We start from the raw sequence: 23,712 nt of genomic DNA on the forward strand, positions 1-23,712 counted from the left end.
TTGAGCACAGCTAGCCCTGGAACAACACAGGTTTTAACTGTACTGGTCCACTTATACACAGATTTTTTTCAATAAATACACTGGAAAATTTTTTGGAGATTTGCAACAATTTGGAAAAACTCAGACCAAGCGCATAGTCTAGAAACATCAAAAAAATTAAGATAGGTATTTATAAATGCATAAAATATACATAAATACTAGGTAGTAGTTTCTTTTACTATTTATAACCATAAAATATACACACATTTACTATAAAAAATTTAAAATTTATTGAAACTTACACAAACACCAACCGTACATGGTACCATTCAGTCCAGAGAAATGTAAACAAAGATGCAGTATTAAACAGTAACAGCATAAAAGTAACTGTAGTTCATACTGTATAACTGTAATTATTTCACAGCCACCACCTGTCAATATAGGGGTGAGCTCAAGCGTTCTGAGTATCCACTTAAAATGCCATGCAAAACTAATCACTCTTATGAGCAGTTCATCTTTCCAGTAAATTGCTAAGTAAAAAGTAATCTCTTACAGTTCTTGTGTATTTTTCATTGTGTTTCATGAAATACTATAAACCTTGAGTAAAACCGTTGGGGAGGACCCATATAAAGTGCCACCAGTGATGCTGGAAGTGCTCCCAAGAAGCAGAGAAAAGGTGACATTACAAAAAAAAGGTGACTGCCTGATATCTACCATAGACTGGGGTCTGCAGCTGAGGTTACCCATCATTTTAAGACAAATGAGTCCAGTATAAGGATCATTGTAAAAAAAAAAAAAAAAAAGAAAAGTAAATTTGTTAAGTTGTTGTTGCAGCCAAGCCAGCAGGCATGAAAACCTTGCACTTTTTGGAAAACACATTTTTATCTCTTTTATGTGAGTACAGGATTGCTGTGAGAAACTCATACTTACAGACTCAAATATGATTCAACAAAAACTGACTTCATGGGGAGCCTGGGTGGCTCAGTGGGTTAAGCCTCTGCCTTTGGCTTGGGTCATGGTCTCAGGTTCCTGGGATCGGAGCCCTACCCCCTGCCACCCCATGGATGGGGCTCTCTGCTCAGCAGGAAGCCTGCTTCCCCCTCTCTGTCTCTGCCAACTTGTGATCTCTCTCTCAAATAAATAAATAAAATCTTAAAAAAAAAAAAAGCGAATTCATTATATGACAAGTTAAAACAAAAGGAAGGTGAAGGATCTAAAACTACAAAATTCAATGCCAGCAAAAGATGGTTTGATAATTTTAGAAAGGGGTTGGAATTTAAAAGTGTCAAGATAACAGAAGCAGCTTCTGCCAATCAAGACACAGCAGATGAATTCTCAGGCACCATTAAGACAACCGTGGAGGGGCGCCTGGGTGGCTCAGTGGGTTAAAGCCTCTGCCTTCGGCTCAGGTCATGATCCCAGGGTCCTGGGATCGAGCCCCACATCGGGCTCTCTGCTCGGCAGGGAGCCTGCTTCCTCCTCTCTCTGCCTGCCTCTCTGCCTACTTGTGATCTCTCTCTGTCTGTCAAGTAAATAAATAAAATCTTTAAAAAAAAAAAAAAAAAGACAATCGTGGAAGAGAAAAGAGATTAACCTGAACAAGTTTCTAAGGTAGATGAAAGTGTCCCATCCTGGGGGGGGGGGGGGGGGCACAAAGGACATTTAGTAGAGAGAGAAGTGAGCACCAGGAATGAAGGCAAGAAGGGACAGGCTAACTCTACTGCTTTGTGAGAATACAGCTAGTTTTATGGTAGGAATTGTCCCTGTCTATAAAGCTGCTAAGCCCCAAGACTTGAAGGGAAAAGATAAATACTGGCTGCTAGTCTTTCGGTTGTACAAGAAGGCTTGGACGAGAATCCTTTTTCTGGTGGCGCTCGGATGGCTCAGATGGTTAAGCATCTGCCTTTGGCTTGGGACATACTCCTGGGGTCCTGGAATCAAGCCCCACGTAGGGCTCCCTACTTAGTGGGGAGTCTGCTTCTCCCTCTCCTTCTGCCTGCCACACCGCCTGCTTGTGCACTCACTCTCTACCTCTCTGTGTCAAATATGTAAATAAGTAAATAAAATCTTCAAAAAAAAAATCCCTTTTCTGGATTGGTTCCATTAATACTTTGTCCCTGGAGTCAGGAAGTACCTTGCCAGTAAAGGACTGTCTTCCCCCCAATCCTTTTAAAATTTTTCTTTAAATTCTAGTTAGTTAACATATGGTGCAATATTGGTTTAGGACTGCCTTTTAAAATTCTTTTAAAAAGATTTTATTTTATTATTATTTTTTAAAGAGTTATTTATTTGACAGACAGAGATGACAAGCAGGCAGAGAGGCAGGCAGAGAGAGAGGAGGAAGCAGGCTCCCCGCCGAGCAGAGAGCCCGATGCGGGGCTCGATCCCAGGACCCTGGGATCATGACCTGAGCCGAAGGCAGAGGCTTTAACCCACTGAGCCACCCAGGCGCCCCAAGATTTTATTTTTTAAGATTTTATTAAAATTCTTTTGAGGGGCGCCTGGGTGGCTCAGATGTTAAGCGTCTGCCTTCAGCTCAGGTTAATGATCCCAGGATCCTGGGATTGAGCTGGGCTTCGTGCTCCCTGCTCAGCGGGAAGCCTGCTTCTCCTTCTCCCTCTCTCTCCCTGCTTGTGTTCTCTCTCTCTCACTGTGTCTTTCTCTGTCAAATAAATAAATAAAATCTTTAAAAAATAAAAAATAATAAAAAAATAAAATTCTTTTGATATGGATAATGCCCCTGGCCACCCAGAATCCCATGAGTTCAACACTGAAAGCACTATTTGCCCCCAAACACAGTGTCTCTAACTCAGCCTCTAGATCAGGGGGTGATAGGGACCTTTAAGGCTCATTATACACAGTATTCTATGGAAAGGACTGTCAGTGCTACGAAGAGAATCCTGATAGAACATCATGAAAGTGTGGAAAGATTACACCATTGAAGATGCCACTGCTGTTATAGAAAAAGGTGTAAAACCCATCAAGCCTGAAACAATAAATTTCTGCTGAAGAAAACTGTGCCCAGATGCTGTGCATGACTTCACAGGATTTATAACAGAACCAATCAAGGAAATCATGAAAGAGATTGGAGATATGGCCAAAAAAGGGTGGGATCTTGGAATTTAACGATAAGGATCTTGGAAAAATTCAAGAGCTAATACACCCCACCTGGGAGAAATTAACAGATGTCAACTTAATGGAGATGAGCACTTCCAAACCAGTGTCCAACAAAGAGGAAGAAGATGTAGGAGAAGCAGTGACAGAAAATAACCTGGCATTAGATAATCTGGCAGAAGAGTCTGATTATTCAAGACTGCTTTTGACTTCTTTTATAACCTGGACCCTTCTATAATATAGGCAGAGAAACTAAACCAAATGGTAAAAGAAGGATTGGTACCATATAAAAATATTTTTAGAGAAATGAAAAAGCAACGGCGGCAGACAGAAATTATGATGTATTTCTGTTAAGGTACACCAAGTGTGCCTGCCTCCCCTTCCACTTCCTCCACCTCCTCCACCCCCAGGACGGCAAGACCAACCCTTCCTCTTCCTCCTCAGCCTATTCCCCATGAAAACGATGAGGATAAAGACCTTTATGATGATCCATTTCCACTTAATGAGCAGTAAATAATCATTGTGCTTACAGTTAATAAACGTATCTATTGTGTATGTATCTTCATGTGAACATCTAACAACTGTACAACAAAAACTGTAGGAGATGCTTCTGTGTCATCATCATCGCCTAAGCATTCATAATATAGATCCCACGCAAAACTTGGAAGTGGACAGCCTATTCTTATATGGCATAAGGTAAGTGATATTTAATATAAAATTAAGAAGGCGTTAGTTTTCTTACAGCTTATAACTTTGCTTTCAAAGAATTACATTACCATACACTATGCCTTTCTATCATAATTGGAGAAACTGCCTATCAGCCTATCATCACAGGTAAATAATTTTACTTTTTTAAATCTAACAATGTTTCCAATATTGTATTATGACTGTTATACTGTATGCCATAAAAATTCATAGCGATTCATTCATCAGAGGAAGGATATGCTACCATGAAGCAATTCTATTGATTATACAACACTACCATAAAGCAATCTTATGGCTGCTGCTTCATTATCGGTGCATGACTATACCCCATATATATATATGTTTTGCTTTGTTTTTGTTGAGAGAGAGTGTGTGTGTGTGTGTGTGTGTGTGTGTGTGTGTGTGTGCGCGCACATGAACACTCCTCATGGAGCCTGCCAGAGCCACAACCTCAAGATCGTGACCTGAGCCAAAATTATTAAGAATCAGGCACCTAACTGACTGAGCCACTCAGGTGCCCTGTTAATAAGTATTTCTTTTTCACATTATCTTTTCTTTCTTTCTCTCTAAGTAAACTCCACCCCCACTGTGAAGCTCAAACTCATGACCATGAGATCAAGAGTCACATGCTCTACCAACTGAGCCAATCAGGAGCCCCACACTATCTTTTCTTTTTCTTTTTTTTTTGTAAAGATTTATTTAGAGAGAGAGTGTACAAGCAGGAAGAGGAAAGAGAGAGAGAGGAGGAAGGAGAGAAGCAGTCTCCCTGCTGAGCATGGAGCCTGACACTCAATCTCATAACCCTGAGATCATGAGCTGAGCCGAAATAAAAAGTCAGATGGCTTAACCAACTGAGCCACCCAGGCACCCCTACCTTTTCATTTTTGTTATCTAGTCTTAGTAATACATACAACATCTACAGTGTTTTGTATGATATAAGATGATACTGATGTAGGTACGGACAGACAATTCATCTTATAAACAGATAATGTAAGCTTCTGGTATTGATAAATACAGCACAGTGTTGTACTTTCTCTTCTTTATGATTTTCTTAATAACATTTTCTTTTCTCTAGGTTACTTTATTGTAGAATACAGTATATAATAATACTTAACATATAAAATACGTGTTAGGGGCGCCTGGGTGGCTCAGTGGGTTAAAGCCTCTGCCTTCGGCTCAGGTCATGATCCCAGAGTCCTGGGATCGAGCCCCACATCGGGCTCTCTGCTCCGCGGGGAGCCTGCTTCCTCCTCTCTCTCTGCCTGCCTCTCTGCCTAGTTGTGATTTCTCTCTGTCAAATAAATAAAATTTAAAAAAATAAATAAAATAAAATAAAATACGTGTTAATCGACTGTTTATCACAAAGGCTTTCCAGTCAACAACAGGCTATGAGTAGTTAAGTTTTCAGTGACTCAGAAGATATACACACATTTTTGACTGTGCGGGGTTGGGGGGGCAAGTGTCCCTAATCCCTGCATTGTTTAAGAGTCAGCCATAGGGTACTTCCAATCACCTCTGTGGCAGATGCTCAACAGAACATTTTCCTCAGACACCTTAGCCCAGCCTTAATCAAACCATCACTAATAAGCTAAAAAGCAAAAACCAACAATGTTCAGAGTAACGCTGGTCAACACCCCAAAATCAGATGACCAAGTTTTGTACTTGCCTGTCAAAGGGAACATCCACAAGAATCCTGGAATTAGTTAAGGAGAGAAGACAATTCTTCTGTAACTTTAAGGGAATAAAGAAAAATAATTTTGAGCAAAGGTATACCCCATTCTAAATAAAGATTCTAAGCACCTGGAAGGTGCTACCAATGAGCTTTTCTTACTGAGAACTCACTGTGTACCTAGCTCTCTCCAACTTATTCATTTAATCTCATGAATAATCTGCCCCCCCCTTTTTTGGCAAAGCAGGGGGTCTCTTCCCCCTGAACCCTAGTGCCTGTGTGTCAATCCAAATCAATTACCGGAAGCCTGGCCATCTACAGATGTCCTTACCAGACCTCATTACTAACTCTGTGACAGAGCTATACTTGCAACCTAAGACTGCTAGGGTTGAACTGTGCCTTTACAGATAGGAAAGAAAGACAAGGTCTCCTAAGAAAGCTGAGAATAGAAAAATATACCATCTCTTTGAAAAGCCATGAGTAGGCCAGTCTGAATGAAGTACAGGGTATGAGGCAGGGGCAACAAGCCTGAAATGCCAACAGGAACTAGGCAGTAACATAAAAAAGTGAAGACGGCTGAGTGGGACACAGCAGAGCAATAGTGGGAATTATGAACAACAGGAGAAGTCATGCCTTTTTATGGGGCAATTTTTACTCTGATGGCTTCAGTTAGAGTAACTGATTAACACTAAACTCTGAAGGAGCTGCCAACTTTTCAAGAGAAAGTGAAAATGCAGATTTTTTTTTAATTGCAGAAAGACTACCTTCCTTATTTATTTATTTTTTAAATTTCCATTGTAAGTACACACTTCAGTTACATTTGGCAAATTGATATAGCTGTATAAGCACTACCATCTCCCATCACCATAATTGAGATAAAAAATATTTCCATCACCCCAAAGAGTTGCACTGTACCACCTTCTAATCAATCCCAACCTCAGAAAATTACATTGTTATTACAGATTAATCTTTCCCAAACTTTCACACAAATAGAATCATGTAATATCTACTCTTCTGTGTCTGGCTTATTTTGCTCAGCATATGTTTTTGAAATTCATCCATGTTGCATATAACAGCACTTTATTCCTTTTTATTGCCAATAAGAGTTTCTTAAAAGAATATACCACAATTGCTTATCTATTCACCTGTTCAACAAGAGAAAGGTTTTCGGTTTTAGGGGATATATTATGAATAAAGATATCATGAACATTCGTGTAAAAGGCTTTGTATGAAGCTATGATTTCACTTCTCTAGGAGTAGAAAGATTAGGTAGTAAAGAAGATCTATGTCTAACTTTGAAAGAAACTACCAGACTGTTGAACTGGTAGTTGTATCATTTTACATTCTTAACATCAATTTATGAGAATTTCAGTTGCTCCACACTCTTGCTAACACTTTGTATTGTCAGTCTTTTAATTTCAACCAATCTGGAGGGTGTGCAGTAGTATCTACTGGTAATTCAATGTGCTTTTAATCTGCATTTCCCTTAGGGCTAGAAACACTGAGCATCTTTTCACATGCTCATCTGTCATCTGCTTAATCTTCCTCAGTAAAGTGCTCAAATCTTTTGCCTTTTTATAAAATGGATTTGTCTTATGTGGAGTTAAGAGTTCTTTATATTCTCTATAAAAGTCCTTTTTCATATATACAAAATAAACATTTTTTCCATCCCATGACTTACACTTTTCAGTTTGTGTACATGTATGTATATATGTGTGTGTGTGCATATGAGAAGCCTTTAATTTTGATGAATTCTAATTTATTATTTTTCTTTCATGACATGTGCTTTTTATATCCTAAGAAAACTTTGCCTACTCCAAGGTCATAAATATTTTGTTCTGTTTTCTCCTAGAAATTTTATGGTTTTCAGCTTTTATATTTAGATCTATGACTCAATTCAATTTAACTTATTTTTTTTCAATTTAATTTTCACATATGATGTTTTAACCCTGTAAGGATGTACTGAAGTGTTAACAATACATGGATTTCTGGGTCAATGGCTTCTAACAAATTTTTTAAAAATTTAAACCCAACTGCTAATTCAAATATACCATTTTTTTCTATAACAAACATAAATTCCTAGTCTATTCTCTCTCAGGGAGATGAAAAATCGAAACAAAATAATGCTAATACTAATAATAGCTAATACTAACTAATACTAAAAATTTTTTTTCACATTATTTGTCCTGAAGTAAGAAGTAGTCAAGTATTCAATTCAAATTACCTGCTGGTAATGGGGGAAATTTTTCAGAGCCTTGAAAAGCAGACAGGTGACCTCTGACAAGAGACGAACAGGCATCCCCCTGGCCAGGCCCTGGCGTGTTAAGTTGAGGGCGCAAGCACTGGCTGTGAACTGCACTGGCAAATCCAATGGATGATTCCTCATTCCTACAGCCACAAGCTGAAGATGAACTTGTTTTTAGTGGCATATGACAACAGGAGCATTCTTTTTTTTCTTTTTTTTTTTTAAAGATTTTATTTATTATTTGACAGAGAGAGAGAGAGACAGACAGACAAAGCACAAGCAGGGGGAGCAAAGAGGGAGAGGGAGAAGCAGGCTCCTGCTAAGCAGGCAGCCTGATGCGGGACTTGATCCCACAACTCTGGGATTATGACTTGAGTTGAAGGCAGATGCTTAACAGTCTTAGCCACCCAGGGGCACCAAACATTCTTTATACTGTCTGCATTTGTGTTAGCTGGCAAAAATATTTGCTCATTGGAATAGAAAGTAAAAGATTTTTCCCTATCCTAAGCATTTACTTTTCAGGGCAACAGCAATACCTTCCCATCCAAATGAGGCTATTAACTAGATGTGTGACTTTAGGCACATCACTTCTCTTCTCTGGACTTCCATTTCCTGCATGATTTCATAATCATTTATTGAGCCTCACTCCATAAAAGGCATTGTGATAAACACTACAGGACACAACGTAAATTACTTACATCCTATTCCTTAGCATAAAGCCTTGTGAGAAAAACACGGTATGTAAACAAATAACATTGTGAGGGATATCAAAACATGAAACTGGAAAAAAAAAAAAAAGCACCATAAGCTATATAAACTGCTACCTAAGGTAGTTGGGGAGGGAGCATTCATTTCTGGTACTGAATCAGAATTCTTCATTCCAAGAGCACCTTTAGGCAGGGACTCAGATAAGACTTGGACAGAAGAAGCCAGAGATAGGGATGGAATGAAAATGGGATTACTTAGGAATGGGAATGTGATAAGGAAATACACAGAACAGATAAAAGGATGGGGTGAATCCACCAACAGAGGATGAAAAAATTTCAATTTAACAGAATACTAAAATAATTTGAAAACTGCAAACATAACATTAGAAACTAGGTCATTAGAAGGCAGACTGTAGAAGACCTACAACACAAATGTAAAATGAAGGCGTTGTATTAGGCTTAGACCAGACCTGCACTAACATTCAGGGACAGTGCAATCTGTTCTGTCTATCTCTATCTACCTCAGAAACCAGTCTGCTGATACTGGCATGAACCATGATTTTAAGAGACCAGAGCCCCTCACTCTGACAGCTGCATGAAGTAACAGAGCCTAGACACAGACCTGGGATACATTTCCACTGTGGAAAATGACTTTTTTCTATATTACTAATTTGCTCCTAGGATTTCACCAGATTGCTATCATCCAAGTTAAATATGTAGAAATAAAACAACAAAAAAAACATGATTTTCAAAAATCACAGAATCTTAGATATGAAAAGGACTTTTAGAATATCTAATTCAAGCTCCACATTACATATGGGAAACAAAGGTCCAGAGTTTTTCACTTTATACAGTACTGCTTTTAAGTTATGAACAAATCTTATCTCCCACAGTGTAGAAATACCCAATTTTTTTAAAGGAGCTATAAAGAATTACAGAATAATAATAAAAACAAAGTGACTTCGAGTCTTCCATTTTTATCTTACATTTCACTTTAAGTAAATGCACTTTTCTTTCCCAAACCACTTAATACTTCCAAAACCATTTAAAATAATAAATTCATTTTTCTATAAACCAAAGCAAGTTTGGCCCTATCAATACTGGTCATTTTACTTTATTCACAAAATACTTTAAATGGTAGATCTCACACCCTTAATTATTATATTTTGTTCTGTTCTTGTGGGAGACACTATTGTTTTCCTTCAGAAAACCAAATGTTAGGTTTTAAAGAGTACACAAATGAATAAATAAGAAACAACATTTACAGCGAAGTGAATATATGTTTATAGATAAGATCTCTTATTTTAGGCAAAATAGTATATATGTCCTCTCCTTCTCAGACTAAATCAAAACACAAGATGACTTGAATTAATTTAGATGCTCAAAATGAGAGTTGCTCTGGCCATTAATTAACCTAACACTGTTTTCCTTTCTCCCTAAGGGTACCTTGGCTCACTAAGGCATCTAGTAAGGCATCTAAGTTACTGTATTCCATGTGTTTGGTGAACAGCTTTAACTGAACTAAGTAAAAAGTACTAACAAAAACTACCTTTCTGTGATGTAGTTACCTTTAAAATAGCAGGCATGGTTACCTGCATTGAAAATGTCTCTGTGAAGAGCCTGTAGAGTGCTTCCTTCATAAAACATGACCTATTCCTGTATCGGCTCAGTGCTTCTGAGATCTGACTCATATTGGCTCCTCCAGCAACCTGAAAAACAAAGATGTTACCAGTAGGCTTCACAGTTCAGGCTTTTAGGGGCTTTAAGTGTTTGAAACAGTGAAAGGTGTTCAATTAATAATGGTCCAGGTGCTTTACAAAGTTTTTTGAATCCTAAGCCTAATAGGTAAATGTTCTCCTCAACCTCATTTTACAATGGGGCCAGAGAGATAAATTATGGAGCTAAATGTAACGAACCAGTTATGTGGTGGAGCCAAATTCAAATACCATCTCCCTAAAACTGTATAATGGTTAAGACTTCAATTGAACAATGGGTAGCATATATATTTTTAAACAATCAAGAACCATGATTGAACAGGTGGTGGGTAATGGGGAGGGCACGTTTTGCATGGAGCACTGGGTGTTGTGCAAAAAGAATGAATACTGTTACACTGAAAAAATAAATAAAATGAAAAACAAAAAAAAAAAAAAAAAAAAAAAAGAACCATGATTGCATATCTTCTAAGTACTACTCACCTAGGATAAATTAAGACAATAAGAGAAAGGTAAAAGGCCACATAAAATAACTAAAATGAAAAAGGGAATTTACATTTTTGTAGTCATATTATTTTATTACTTGTTATTTATTAAATGTTAACATAATTCTTCCTTGCTACCACTTAGGTGATAGTTTTTAAAAATCTATACATAGGGCGCCTGGGTGGCTCAGTGGGTTAAGCCTCTGCCTTCAGCTCGGGTCACGATCTCAGGGTCCTGGGATCAAGTCCCATAATGGGCTCTCTGCTCGGTGGGGAGCCTGCTTCCTCCTTCTCTCTCTCTCTGCCTGCCTCTCTGCCTACTTGCGATCTCTCTCTGTCAAATAAATAAATAAAATCTTTAAAAAAAAAAATCTAGGGGTGCCTGGGTGGCTCAGCGGGTTAAAGCCTCTGCCTTCAGCTCCGGTCATGATCCCAGGGTCCTGGGATCGAGCCCCGCATCGGGCTCTCTGCTTAGCTGGGAGCCTGCTTCCTCCTCTCTCTCTCTGCCTGCTTCTCTGCCTACTTGTAATCTCTATCTGTCAAATAAATAAATCTTAAAAAAAAAAAAATCTATACATAGACTTTGGGTCTAGAGGAGAGTTTTAAAAAATCTATACATAGGGGCATCTGGGTGGCTCAGTGGGTTAAAGTCTCTGCCTTGGGCTCAGGTCATGATCTCAGGGTCCTGGGATCGAGCCCCACATTGGGCTCTCTCCTTCACGGGGAGCCTGCTTCCTCCTCTCTCTCTCTCTGCCTGCCTCTCGGCCTACTTGTGATCTCTGTCTTTAAAATAAATAAATAAAATCTTAAAAAAAAAAAATCTATACATAGACTTTGGGTCTAGAGGATAATGGTGCCCCCCAATCCAAAACATAAAATTAACAAAGAATGCAAATAAAACTAGATACAACCCAATTTTCAATATTTTTGGATAGTGAAGGGAAAAAAGGCAATAAAGTGGGAAACTCAGAATTTTGCAGAAAAGAAAAGAAAAACACTCCCCTCTCTAATCTACCATGACCAGTAACAAAACCACTGAAGATACCTCACACTGCTAATTAACATCACTCACGGACAATGCTTGTGAATTAGGAACTATGTCAATTAAGTAACAAAAAACTAAAAATTCAAACCAATTCCATATAAGGCTATTATAAGAAATATTTAAGTAGCAAATCTACACATTTCAGCTGAGAAAAATTCTTCCTATAAACCAACAGGGGTACCTGGATGGCTCAGTTAAGTGTTTGACTCTTGATCTCAGCTCAGGTCTTAATCTCAGGGTCATAATTTCAAGCCTTGTGTTGGATGCCACACTGGGTGTGGAGCTTATTTTAAAAACAAAAAGACAAAAAACCCTCAACAACAAATCAGAAGAAAATTTTAACATGGCACTTTAAACTGAATTGAATATTCTCAATAAGCATTTTGGGATGTGAAAAAAAAAATACCGTCAACAAAAAGATGGTAAATCCATGTAAAGAATAAGACAAAATTATATAAAAACTAAGTTAAAAGGTTAAAATCCACCCAAGGAAGGGTGGATTTGAATAAAAATTTACTAAGGGGAAGAAATGCAAGAAAACAAGAAAGAAGTACAAAGGATCTAAAATTGAATGTTGATATGAAAAAACGACAAAGATCCATGAAGCATACACCTGAAGTTCCATCTGCTTATCTTATTAATTATCACTAATTACTTTAAATGTAGATGGAGGAAATGCTATTATCAAAAGACAAAGATTGGAAGAATGAATAAAAAACACGTGATCCAACTATACACCATCTACAAAAGACTCACTTTAGATCCAAAGACACAGCTAGATGGAAAATGGAAGGATGGAAAAAAATATTCCATGCAAATTTAACCATAAGAGAAGAGTGATTATAGTATTAGACAAAGTAGACTTTAAATTAAAAGAGATTACAACAGACAAAGCCAGACATTATATATTAATAAAAGGTTCAGTACAGCAAGAAGATATAAGCATGAACATTTATGCACCAAATGTTAGACCATCAGAACATATTACACAAAACTGACAATTAAAGGGAGAAACAGGGGTGCCTGGGTAGCTCAGTGGGGTTAAAGCTTCTGCCTTCTGCTCAGGTCATGATCCCAGGGTCCTGGGATGGAGCCCCGCCCCGCATCAGGCTCTCTGCTCAGCGGGGAGCCTGCTTCCTCCTCTCTCTCCGCCAGCCTCTCTGCCTCCTTGTGATCTCTATCTTTCAAATAAATAAATAAAATCTTTAAAAAAAATGCTTAAATTAAGAAGACAAGAAAAATCTCAAGTCAACAACTTATCTTTTCACAACTTAAGGAACAAGAAAAAGAACAAATTAAACCCAAAACTAGCAGAATGAAGGAAATAATGATTACAGCAGAGATCAATGAAATAAAGAATAGACAAATAACACAGAAAATTAGTAAAACCAAAAGTTGGTTCTTTGAATAAAATTGACAAACTATTAGCTATCAGATGGACTGAGAAAAAAAGAAAGGCCTCAAAATACTAACATCTGAAATGAATGTGGGGACATTCTTACCAATTTTGGAGAAATAAAGAAAAAATTGTAAGAGTATTATGAACAATTATGCCACAACAAATTGAATAACCTAGATGAAATGGACAAATATCTAGAAACAGAAAATTTTAAGAGATCTGTAACTTAGTAAGGACAATCGATCAGTAATCTAAGATCTCCTGACAAAGAAAAGCCAGAACGGATGGCTTTGCTATTAAGTTCTACCAAACATCCAAGGAAGAATACCAATCCTTCATAAAATTTAACAAAAACTGAAGGGAAAACACTTCCTATTTCATTCTACAAGTCCAGCATTACCTGATACCAAAGCCAGATAAAGATACTACAGAAAACTACAGATAAATACACTTTATGAAGAGTGACTCAAGACTCAACAAAATACAGGCAAATTAAATTCAGTAGCATATTAAATGGATTATATTCCATGGTCAAGTAGAATTTATTCCTGGAATGCAAAGATGGTTTAACATATGGAAAGTGAAAGGTGTAATACACTAACAGAACTAAGGGAAAACCTATGATCATTTCAATTGATGCAGAAAAAGCATCTGCCAACACCCTTTCATGGCAAAAACACTCAACAAACTGGAAATAGAAGGAAACAACCTTAGCTTAATAAAAGCCATGTATTTAAAAAAACCTGCAATGAAAATCATACTCAATGGTGGAAGATTGAAAGTATTTATTCTAAGATCAAGAACAAGACAAGGCTACCTACCCACTTTCCTGACTTTCACTGAACATAGTACTGAAGTTCTAGCTAGAGCAAATCAGGCAAGAAAATGAAATAAAAGACATCCAAATTGCAAAGGAAAAAGTAAAATTATCTCTGCAGATAATATTTCATATGCAGACATCCCTAAAAACACACAAAAAAGCCATTAGTGCTATCAATAAACTAAGAGTTGCAGGAAACAAAGCCAACACAGAAAAATCAGCTACATTTAGAGGCACCTGGGTAAGTTCAGTCGGTTGAACATTCAACTCTTGGTTTCAGCTCAGGTCATGATCTCAGGATCATGAGATGGAGTCCCACACTGGGTTCCACACTTAGTGCTGAGTTTGCTTGTGGATTCTCTCCCCAAACCCTCTACCCCTCCCCCCATAGTCTCTCTTTCTTAAATGAATAAATCTTTTTTTTTTTTTAAGATTTTATTTATTTATTTGACAGACAGATCACAAGTAGGGAGAGAGGCAGGCAGAGAGAGAGGAGGAAGCAGGCTCACTGCTAAGCAGAGAGCCCGATGTGGGGCTTGATCCCAGGACCCTGGGATCATGACCCGAGCCGAAGGCAGAGGCTCAACCCACTGAGCCACCCAGACGCCCCAATGAATAAATCTTTTTTAAAAATCAGCTACATTTCTATACAATAACAAGTAACAATCTGCAAAGGAAATTATGAAAACAATTCCATTAACAATACAATAAAGTACTTAGGAATTAAACCAGAGGTGAAAGACTTATACAATGAAACTACTACAAAACATTGTTAAAAGAAATGAAAGAAGACATAAATAAACGGACGGACATGCTCACGGATCGAAAGACTTAAGATAACAATACTACTCAAAGTGATGTACATAATGAACGTGATCCCTACCAAACTCCTAAGACTTTTATTTACCAAAACAGAAAAATCCATTCTAAATTCATAAGAAGTTCCAAAGGACCCCAAATAGATATAGCTATCTTGAAAAAAAAAAAAAAAAAAAAAAAACGAAAATGGAGATGTCATTTTCCTAATTTCAAAACTTAACTACACAGCTACAGTAATCAAAACAGTGGTACTGGCATAAAGACAGACATAAAGACCAATCGAACAGAACAGAAAACTCCAAAATAGAAAGCCCTTGCATATATGGTTATATATGTAGTCGAATGATTTTTGACAAGGTTGCAACAACCATTTAATGAGGAAAGGACAGTTTTTTTGTTTTGTTTTGTTTTTTAATATTTTATTTATTTGACAGAGAGAAATGACAACCAGGCAGAGAGGCAGGCAGAGAGAGAGGAGGAAGCAGGCTCCCCGCGGAGCAGAGAGCCCGACGTGGGGCTAGATCCCAGGACCCCGGGATCATGACCCAAGCCGAAGGCAGAGGCTTTAACCCACTGAGCCACCCAGGTGCCCCAAGGACAGTTTTTTTAAGAAACTGTGCTGAGTAGGGGCGCCTGGGTGGCTCAGTGGGTTAAGCCGCTGCCTTCGGCTCAGGTCATGATCTCGGGGTCCTAGGATCGAGTCCCGCGTCGGGCTCTCTGCTCAGCAGGGAGCCTGCTTCCCTCTCTCTCTCTCTGCCTGCCTCTCTATCTACTTGTGATCTCTGTCTGTCAAATAAATAAATAAAATCTTAAAAAAAAAAAAAAAGAAAAGAAACTGTGCTGAGTAAACTGAATATGCACATGCAAAAGAATAAAGTTGTGGGCCCCTACTTTATATCATATAAAAAAATTAACTCCAAATGAATCAAAGACCTAAATATAAGACCCTAAACTATACAACTCTAACAAGGAAACAGAGGGCAAAATCTTCATGACAATTCCTTGGGGCACAAACAAACAACTTCATGACAATGGATTTGGCAATGATTTACTAGATAGAGTACCAAAAACCAGCAACAAAAGGAAAAAATCTAAATATCGGACCTAAAATGAAATTTTTAAGTAATCTCTATACTCAATGTGAGGCTTGAACTTATAATGCTGTGGTCAAGAGTCAGATGCTCTACCAACTGATCCAGCCAGGTACCCCGGGCTTAATTTTTTTTTTTTTTAATTTTGTTCATCAAAATATATCAACAGAGTAAAAAAGCAACCCACAGAAAGGGAGAAATTATCAGCAAATCATATATCTGGCAAGGGATAATAAATTAATAGATACCTATACTCATAATATAGAGAGAACTCCTATACTCAACAACAAAAAACAAGCAACCCTACTCAAAAATGGGCAAAGGAGGGGTGGCTCAGTGGGTTAAAGCCTCTGCCTTCAGCTCAGGTCGTGATCTCAGGGTCCTGGGCTCTCTGCTCAGCAGGGGGCCTGCTTCTCCCTCTCTCTCTCTCTGCCTGCCCCTCTGCCAACTTGTGATCTCTCTGTCAAATAAATAAATAAAACCTTTAAAAAAGGGGGGGGGAGGCAAAGGACTTGAGTGAACTCTTCTCCAAAGAAGACGAAGAAATATCCATCAAGCTCATGAAAACATGCTTAAAAATCATTAATCAGTAGGGAAATGCATACCGAAACTTCAATGAGATACCACCTCACTCCCACTAGGATTGTTACTATTCAAAAACAAAAAAAGAAAAAAAAAACAGAAAATAACAAGTGTTGACAAGGATGCGGAGAAATTGGAATGTTTATGCACCATTTGTGGGAATATAAAATTGTACAACTGCTGTGGGAAACATGTGACAGTTCCTCAACAAATTAAAGACGGAATTACCATATGATCTAGCAATTCCACTTCTGCATATATACCAAGAGAATTGGAAATCAGATCTCAAAAAGATATCTGAATACCCTGGTTCATAGCATTATTCACAGTAGCTGGAAGCAACGTGGAAGCAACCCAAGTGTCTACTGACAATAAATGCACAAGGAAAATGCGGTATATACATAATGGATATTATTCAACCTTAGAAAGGAAAGAAATGTTGCAATATGTTACAATAGGGATGACCCTTGAGGACACAGGCTATGTGAAATAAGCCAATCACTAAAAGGCAAATACTGTATGATCCCACTTACAGGAAGTACTTCGTCAAAATCATAGAAACAGAAGAGTAGAATGGCCATTGTCCAGGGTATGGAGAAAAAGGGGAATAAGGAGTTAGTATTTAATGGGTATACAGAATTTCAGTTTTACATCTATGGAGAAAAGATGAAAAGATCTATGGAGATGGATGGTGGTGATGACTGCACAACTTCATGAAGGTATTTAATATCACTGAACTGTACATTTACCATCTTAAACTTAAAATGCTAAATGTTATGTGTAGTTTGCCATCCAAAATTTTGTTTAAAAGGATAGAAATAGAGACACCTGGCAGGTCAGTCGGTACAGCATGTCACTCTTGATCTCTGCGTCCTGAGTTTGAGCCCCACATTGGGGGAAGACATTACTTTAAAAAAAAAAAAGTTTGAAAAATGGGGTGATTTTCAAGACACATTGTTAGGTAACAAATGCAAAGTGCCTACTGCATATTGTATTAAGAGGAAGAAATAAGAGAACCTAAGTACATCTGTTTAAGTATCTTGATTATACCCTCAGTCTAGGAAAGAAAAAAGGAACCGCAAACAAATCAACTCTTTTTAGCAGGTCTGTGGTTTCCTGTAAGTATAGCAATTCAGAAAACTCTTTTACATGTGCCGATGCTGCTAAGAACCAAATTCTCACTGTGGAAAAGAGATACAAAACAATGGGGGAAAGCAAAGGAAAATGGCGTGAGGATGGCCATTTGGAAGTTTTTTGTTTTTGTTTTTGTTTTAAGAATTTTAAAAATTATTTATTTAAGAAGGAGATTCCACACTGAGTAGGGAGCCCAGTGCGGGACTCAATCCCAGGACTTCAGGATCATGACCTGGGCCTAGGGCAGTCACTTTTTCTTTTTTTTTAAAGTTTTATTTATTTATTTATTTGACACAGAGAGAGAGAGAGAGAGATCACAAGTAGAGAGGCAGGAAGGGGTAGGGGGAAGCAGGCTTCCTGCTGAGCAGAGAGCCTGATGGGGCTCAATCCCAGGACCCTAAGATCATGACCTGAGCCGAAGACAGAGGCTTAGCCCACTGAGTCATCCAGGTGCCCCCAAAGGCAGTCACTTCACCAACTGAGCCATTGAGACACCCTACAAGCATTATTTTTAAGCTCATTTCATGTATCTCTTAGCCCTGTTTGCCAAAAGGACTTAAAAACAACGTGTACCAACAACGAGCATACCCAGTATTCAAATACTAGCTTCTTAATAAAAGGAACCAGGGCCCCTAGTAGAAATGTCAGAAGGGCTAAAACAGGTAAGTGTAAGAGACCTAGAACACCTCAATGTGCTAGAATGTAAGGGAGTACTCAAAATAATAACAACGATTATAAGAATGGGAACGTGTAAAAGATAATACAGGAGCTGGTATGAAGGAGCTCTCACTGGCCAATCTGTAACAAACTGAGCATCAAAGTAATTAAGAACAGTAATGAATGATAAACCCCTGAAAACAACGAGAGGCAATGAGTTCATACTGACGATAGGTTAGACATAGAAGGAGAAGGCAGGGAGGGTTCTTCCTTATGGTAGGAAGCCTACTACTAAATGTAGAAAGGAGGGCTAGAGTTGGAAAATCATTACCTTGCAACAATTCCAGTAAAGACTGGTTCAGGTAAAAATCTTCAGTAGATGCTAAATCCAGATTAGTAAATTTGATGAGGACCAGGATATTTGCATAGTCTTCAACTACCTTATATATCACTTACTACTTGCAAGACCAAAAAAAATTACCTATATATAGTACAGAAACAATATAATACTATGTAGATAGTATTTTATCTACACTAGACATTTTATCTAATATCTGCTCAATACTTTTCACTACATGATAAAAAGAAAAATGACTCATGAGGGGCACTGTATGCTTCAGAACTGATATTCTTGAGACTGACACAACACCTTTCACACGGAATTGTGGCCAAAGACGAAGAACCTGATTATAAGGAAACATCAGACCAAACCAGACCAAACAAAAATAAGGAGCATTCTATTCTTCAAAAAAGTCAATGAAACAGGGGCGCCTGGGTGGCTCAGTGGATTAAGCCGCTGCCTTCGGCTCGGGTCATGATCTCAGGGTCCTGGGATCGAGCCCCGCATCCGGCTCTCTGCTCCGCGGGGAGCCTGCTTCCTCCTCTCTCTCTCTGCCTGCCTCTCTGCCTACTTGTGATCTCTCTCTGTCAAATAAATAAATAAAATCTTTAAAAAAAAAAGTCAATGAAACAAAGCTAGTCTGTATTCCTCATAAATATCAATGTCACAAAGGATAGGAAGAACTAAGAACTCCTTGGGATTAAATTACAAAGAACATACAAATGAATGCAAAACTGACCCTGGCCTAAGAAGAAAAATATTTTACAGAGGGCATTATTGGCATAATCAACACTGTAAATATGTACAGTAAGATTATGTACAGTATTGCATCAATGTTAAACTTCCTGAAATCTGATAACTGTATGGTGGTTATTAAGGAGAACATCACTGCTCTCAGAAAATACAAAATCAAGGATTAAGGGCTAGAGGAGAATGATATATGTAAGCTACTCTTGAATGGTTCAGGAATCGCTTCTCGGCCTTTTGGCTAAGATCAAGTGTTGAATGGTTCAGGAAAAAATTATATGTAGAAAGTAGATATGACACAACAAATGTGGCAAATGTTTAAAATTAATGACCCACAAGTTAAAAATTATTTCAAAACAATTTTTAAATGCTATACATTGATTAACTGCCCAAGGACCTATACGTTAAGAATCTAAATAATGGATATGTTCTAAAATTTTTAAAAGGTTTATGATCATCCAGATGTAAGACCTGAAAAGGAACAAAGGGGAAGCCACAGCAAGACCAAGCAGAAGACCAGACTGCTATTGCCTCCCCCTCTCTTCTCCCTGGCTTCCTGCAGATGCCATTACAAAACAATCCTCAGAAGGGATTATTGCCACACTCCACCAATGGATCAACAAGGATTTCCTACCAAATGAAGATTTTGCATGGCTTTTAATACTAATATAGGGTATCCTTTGTGCCTATTTTATTTTTTATTTTTATTTTTATTTTTTTTAAGTAGGTTCCCACACTCAAAGTGGGGTTTAAACTCATGACCCTGAGATCAAGAGTTGTATGCTCTACTCACTAAGCCAGCCAGGAGCCCCACGCCTGCTTCTATCTATGTTAAAGGAATTAAGTATATGTTGCCCATTCTAATTTGAGGTGAATAAGTATCTGTTGTCTTTGAAGGTCTTTGCTGACATTTAAATTTTATCCATGTTAAATGTAAGCAAATTTTTCTTTTTTTTTTTAAAGTTACTTTATTTTTTTTTTAAAGATTTTATTTATTTATTTGACAGACAGAGATCACAAGTAAGCAGAGAGGCAGGCAGAGAGAGAGAGGAGAAAGCAGGCTCCCTGCTGAGCAGAGAGCCCAATGTGGGGCTCGATCCCAGGACCCTGGGATCATGAGCCGAAGGCAGAGGCTTTAACCCACTGAGCCACCCAGGCACCCCTAAGCAAATTTTTCTTAAAGATTTTATTTATTTGCCAGAGGGAGAGAGCACAAGCAGGGCAAGAGGCAGGCAGAAGAGAAAAGCAGACTCCCAGCTGAGAGCAGGGAGCCCGATGTGGAACTCAATCCCAGGACTCTGGGATCATGACCTGAGCAGACACTGAACTGACTGAACCACCAAGACGTCCCTGTAAGCAAATTTTTGATCAGCTCAAACACTAAGATACTTAGTATACTTTGCATCTGACCTCAAACATATTTCCATTAAATAAAAGGTTTCCTGAAATATACCTTTCTTTTTTTAAGATTTTATTTATTTTTCTAAAAGATGCAGCAACAGAGGGAACACAAGCAGGGGGAGTGGGAGAGGGAGAAACAGGCTTCCTGCTGAGCTGGGAGCCAGATGTGGAGACCCTGGGACCATAACTTGAGTCGAATGCAGATGCTTAACTGTCTGAGCCACCTAAGAGCCCCTGAAACAAACCTTTTAAATTTGCCATACCTTACACTCCCCATAAGGCTGGCTTAAGATCTTTAGAGCTTCTTAGTAGCGGGAGAATTGTGGTCTCTCCTCTCCATCCCAACAATATATAACACTGTGTATGATACCTAATTTTAAATTTTCAAAATAAACTAAACTTACCAGGTAAGTTTACTGAAACACAGCTTCCCGTTTTCTTTTGGTGTACCCACTCTAACAGTATCTTAACTACATGCATAATCCGTCTATAGAATATTCCAGCATTTGTCCCATATTATTACATATACCAACAGTTTATGTGCTAAAAAACAATTATTCTGCCGGACTGCTGCAGTCTTTTTATCACTGAGACACTAAATGCTATTAATCTTAAACAGGCCTACGTACACACATTCCTGGTAAACAATGTTCTACATGCTTAATCTGAAAGTTCCCATTATTATCTCTATTCAAGCCTAATAACATAACTGATAGTTTCCAGCTTCATTAGACATGCTAGAAAATTAAAAGGACTTCATGGACTCCTGGGTGATTCAGTTGGTTGAGTGTCAGACTCTTCATTTCAGCTCAGATCCTGATCTCACGGGTCATGATATTGAGGCCTGCGTAGGGCTCCACGCTCAGTGGGAATCTGCTTGGATATTCTCTTCCTCTGCCCTTTCCCCCTCTGCCCTTTCCTGTGCTCTCTAAAACAAATAAAATATTTTTTAAAAATATAAAAGGACTCCAAAATACAATTGCTATTTTCATCAAAAGAATGAAAATGTGAAAACAGATCTCTCCTTTTCTAACCATCGTAGTGCGTGCGGCTGACTACCCTTTGCTATGTCTTCTCACAAGACTTTCAGGATCCAGCAATTCTCTGCCAAGAAACAAAAGCAGAAGCGTCCCATTCCCCAATGGATTCTGATGAGAACTGGTAATAAAATCCAGTACCAATGCCAAGAAAAGGCACTGAAGCAGAACAAGGCTGGGTCTAAAGAGATTACACATGAGATGGCACACATATTTATGCTGTATGAAGGTCACCAGTTCATATCCTATCACTCTATAAACATCACTACTACCTGAAGAACAGACATGTTTTATTGTGGGCTGATTTTTCTCTGTCACTATGCTTCTGCACCAGTAGGTTTGTCCAGTAATTATGTGAGAGACCTTTTATGGGGGGTGGGATAAAAATGTGAAAACAAACTGGGGCACCCCGATGGCTCAGTTGATGGCGCACATGACTCTTGATCTTTGGGTTGTGAGTTTGAGCCCCATGCTGGTCACAGTAAGTAAGTAAGCAAATAAATAAATAAATAAAAATTAATGACTGGAAAATCATTTTACTCTCTCACCCTTAAAGTAATTACATATGGTGTAATTACAAAGCATTTTAAACCAGTGGTTCTGAACCTTTGCTGCACATTAGAATTACCTGGGAACTTTCAAAATCTTGATGCCCATGCCAAGTCCCAGACCAATTACATTAGAATCTCCGGGAGATCAGACACAGGCATCCGTACATTTCAATACATACTTCCAAAATGATTACAATGTACAACCAAGACAGAGAACCACTGTTTAAAAAAAGAAATATTCGGGGCACCTGGGTGGCGCAGTGGGTTAAAGCCTCTGCCTTTGGCTCAGGTCACAATCCCAGGATCCTAGGATCGAGCCCCACATCGGGCTCTCTGCTTGGCGGGGAAGGGAGCCTGCTTCCCCCTCTCTCTCTGCCTGCCTCTCTGCCTACTTGTGATCTCTGTCTGTCAAATAAATAAATAAATAAATCTTTAAAAAAAAATTAAAAGAAAGAAAAAAGAAATATTCTGAAACATAAATATTTAAGTATATGCTGTTCTAAAAACAGCACCATGCATGCTTGCTTCAGCAGTACATACACTAAAACTGGAACAATATAGGGAAGATCGGCATGGCCCCTACAAAAGGATAATATGTAAATTTGTAAAGTGTTTCACATTTTTTTTTAAGATTTTATTTATTTGTCAGAGAGAGAGAGGGAGAGAGAGCGAGCAAGCGCAGGCAGACGGAGTGGCAGGCAGAGGCAGAGGAAGAAGCAGGCTCCCCACCGAGCAAGGAGCCCGATGTGGGACTCGATCCCAGGATGCTGGGATCATGACCTGAGCCGAAGGCAGCTGCTTAACTAACTGAGCCACCCAGGCATCCCAAGTTTTCACATTTTAAAAAAATAAAAATATAAAGCACCATGACTGGTTATAAACTTATTCTGGCAATGTTCAATATATTTTTTTAAGGTTTTGTTTATCTGAGAGAGATACAATAAGCACAGACCTGAGTGTGGCAGCGGGAGGAGAGGCAGAGAGGGGGAGGGAGAATCTCAAGCAGACTCCCCGCTGAGCACAGAACCTGACACAGGGTTCGATCCCACAACCCTGAGATCATGACATCGGCCAAAATCAAGAGTTAGACACCTAACCAACTGAGCTACCCAGAAGCCCTGTCAAAACTTTTTTAAAGAACCTTTTCAAAATTGTTTTCTCTCATACATTTAGCAAAAATGTTGATCACCCACCTTACTAATTATATTTAGCTGTTACTAGAGGTAAACAACACAAGTTTTAGAGTCACAAAGACTTGGATACAAGTCCTAGCTCTACCATTTAATATGTAGCTATAATGATTAGTTTAACCTCTGAGCTTCCAAATCCTCATCTGTAAAATGGAAAGATTAAAGGAGAAAACAACGTGCACAACGTGACATCTGATACATAGGAAGGAATGTATAAATGGCTATACTTATCATACCAAACTAGACTAGAAGACCTGGAGGCCAGGACCATATCTTGTTTAAG

General features: G+C 38.5%; 1 protein-coding gene and 1 non-coding gene across 2 annotated transcripts in view; one reads left to right on the plus strand and one right to left on the minus strand.

Annotated features, from left to right (window-relative positions):
* The window catches only part of ZYG11A (zyg-11 family member A, cell cycle regulator), a 77,046-nt gene that overhangs the window by 21,644 nt on the left and 31,690 nt on the right, over positions 1 to 23,712 (minus strand). Inside the window, 3 exon segments of the mRNA XM_046028102.1 lie at positions 5,465 to 5,529; positions 7,692 to 7,868; positions 9,988 to 10,128. Of these exon segments, the coding sequence (XP_045884058.1) occupies positions 5,465 to 5,529; positions 7,692 to 7,868; positions 9,988 to 10,128 (383 nt within the window).
* LOC123928296 lies at positions 22,761 to 22,863 on the plus strand. The gene has a single exon (XR_006815658.1). It is a non-coding gene; the product is annotated as a U6 spliceosomal RNA (small nuclear RNA).

This window comes from Meles meles, chromosome 1 (genome assembly GCF_922984935.1).
Source record: "Meles meles chromosome 1, mMelMel3.1 paternal haplotype, whole genome shotgun sequence".
Taxonomy (NCBI): Eukaryota; Metazoa; Chordata; class Mammalia; order Carnivora; family Mustelidae; genus Meles; species Meles meles.